The sequence below is a fragment of the Limulus polyphemus genome, unplaced genomic scaffold, assembly GCF_000517525.1.
Source record: "Limulus polyphemus unplaced genomic scaffold, Limulus_polyphemus-2.1.2 Scaffold1195, whole genome shotgun sequence".
Taxonomy (NCBI): Eukaryota; Metazoa; Arthropoda; class Merostomata; order Xiphosura; family Limulidae; genus Limulus; species Limulus polyphemus.
The window spans coordinates 284,042-285,654 of record NW_013666805.1 but is presented as its reverse complement, the minus strand read 5'-3'; the positions used below and the strand labels follow the sequence as shown (position 1 = coordinate 285,654).

Here is a 1,613-nt window from a genome sequence, read left to right as displayed (position 1 = left end):
AATTTAGTTTTGAGGATGAAACAGCTGAGATGGACCAATAGGTCCCATGTTGTCCCAAAATATTATGCTATGTTAATACTAAAACAGCATATACTTACTAATGCTTATTTTAACCATAACTACAACAGCACATACTTACACCACAATCATATTAGTCCCACTTATTTCAGGGTAAAGATACCAAAACCAAGAAAATACAATGTATATGCATTTAGTAACTTAAAAGGGAATGTAACTGGGAAATTATCAAATAAAATATAATAATTATATCAAACAACTGAAAATAGTTATACTAAATCTGAGAGGAAATAAAAAGAGTAAGTTTTTCTGTCATGTTAAATGTTAGAATAATTCGATAACATTTTACTTCCAGGTGATTATATTTACTTCTTGAATGTTTCAGTGAGGCTTCTACTTAAAAATATCCCCTGTCTGAAGAACCTTCCAGCCCATGAATGAACTTAAGATCCTGAAACAAGTAAGGAAGTTAGACAGAAAGAATACTTTTAACTGAAAGATAACTATACCAAAGTCAACTGAAAGAGTTCGTAAATGTAATTAAACAAACGTTATTGGAAAGAGCATATAGATATATATTTACACCAAAATCATCTAAAACAGTATGTAATTGCAATTACATTAGAATGAACTAAAAGGTGATGTAGATATAATTACAATAGAACCATTTACAAGTGAAACACAATTCCATTAATGCTATAAAACCTGATTATGGTTAACTGAAGATCTTGATTTCAGTAAAACTTACACTGGGGTTAACTTACCTGAGCAAAATCCACTTCAGCAGCTCCAATGTCTCCTTTTGCAATGTCAATGGCTGCTTTAGCTCTGTCTTGGGCTTCTTTAGCTTCATCTAACAGCTGCTGTACTAATTGAGCATTACCCAAAATGCTATCTGCATTGATCCTAAATAAAAACGATGTTAAAGTTTTGTCTCAACTGAAACATAAACACATTTTAATCTTTATTGCTAAAATATGACCCTGAGAATAGAAGTTGATCAAGCTGAGGTTGTCTGTCTGATTATGTCATAACTTTCAGCCAAAGTTCCATACAAACATTGTTATGTGGATTTCATATTTACCTGATGTGTACCAATAAATTGAGAAGTTCAAATAGATCTCATCACGATGTACATACACATAGTTTTAATTACTGTATAAATTATATAAAATCATGTAATAATTGTCATTATTGATATTGTTTATCTATCTTTATATATTATTCTATACCACCAAACATACTTTGCTTGGTCAGCTCTTTCCTTAAGGCCTTTAGCAAGATGTAGACCACCTTCTGTAGCACTCAGGATGGCATCAATGTCTGTTAGACTCTTGATGGTGTCATTAATTTGCTGGGCTAACTTTGTGATCTGATCTGGTTGGAGAGAAATCTTCAGGCCCAGACACTGGATAAAGAGTAAGTGATAGTTCTAACAAAGTTACCCAATCAAACTATTTACTGGTAACTCTAATGTACTATCAAGTTCAACATATTCACCAGCTCTATCAACACTACCTGGTCAAACTATTTACTGGGCTGGTGAATATGTTGAACTTGATAGTACATTAGAGTTATCTAACAACACTACCTGG

General features: G+C 32.4%; 1 protein-coding gene across 3 annotated transcripts in view; it reads right to left on the bottom strand.

Moving 5' to 3' along the window:
- Positions 1-1,613, bottom strand: part of LOC106462546 (laminin subunit beta-1-like) — a 127,033-nt gene that overhangs the window by 13,449 nt on the left and 111,971 nt on the right. For all 3 annotated transcript variants that reach the window (XM_013922482.2, XM_013922483.2, XM_022389847.1), the window contains 2 exons: positions 1,263-1,426; positions 783-924 (listed from right to left, as the gene is read on the bottom strand). In XM_013922482.2, the coding sequence (XP_013777936.1) occupies positions 783-924; positions 1,263-1,426 (306 nt within the window). The remainder of the gene's footprint in view (positions 1-782; positions 925-1,262; positions 1,427-1,613) is intronic.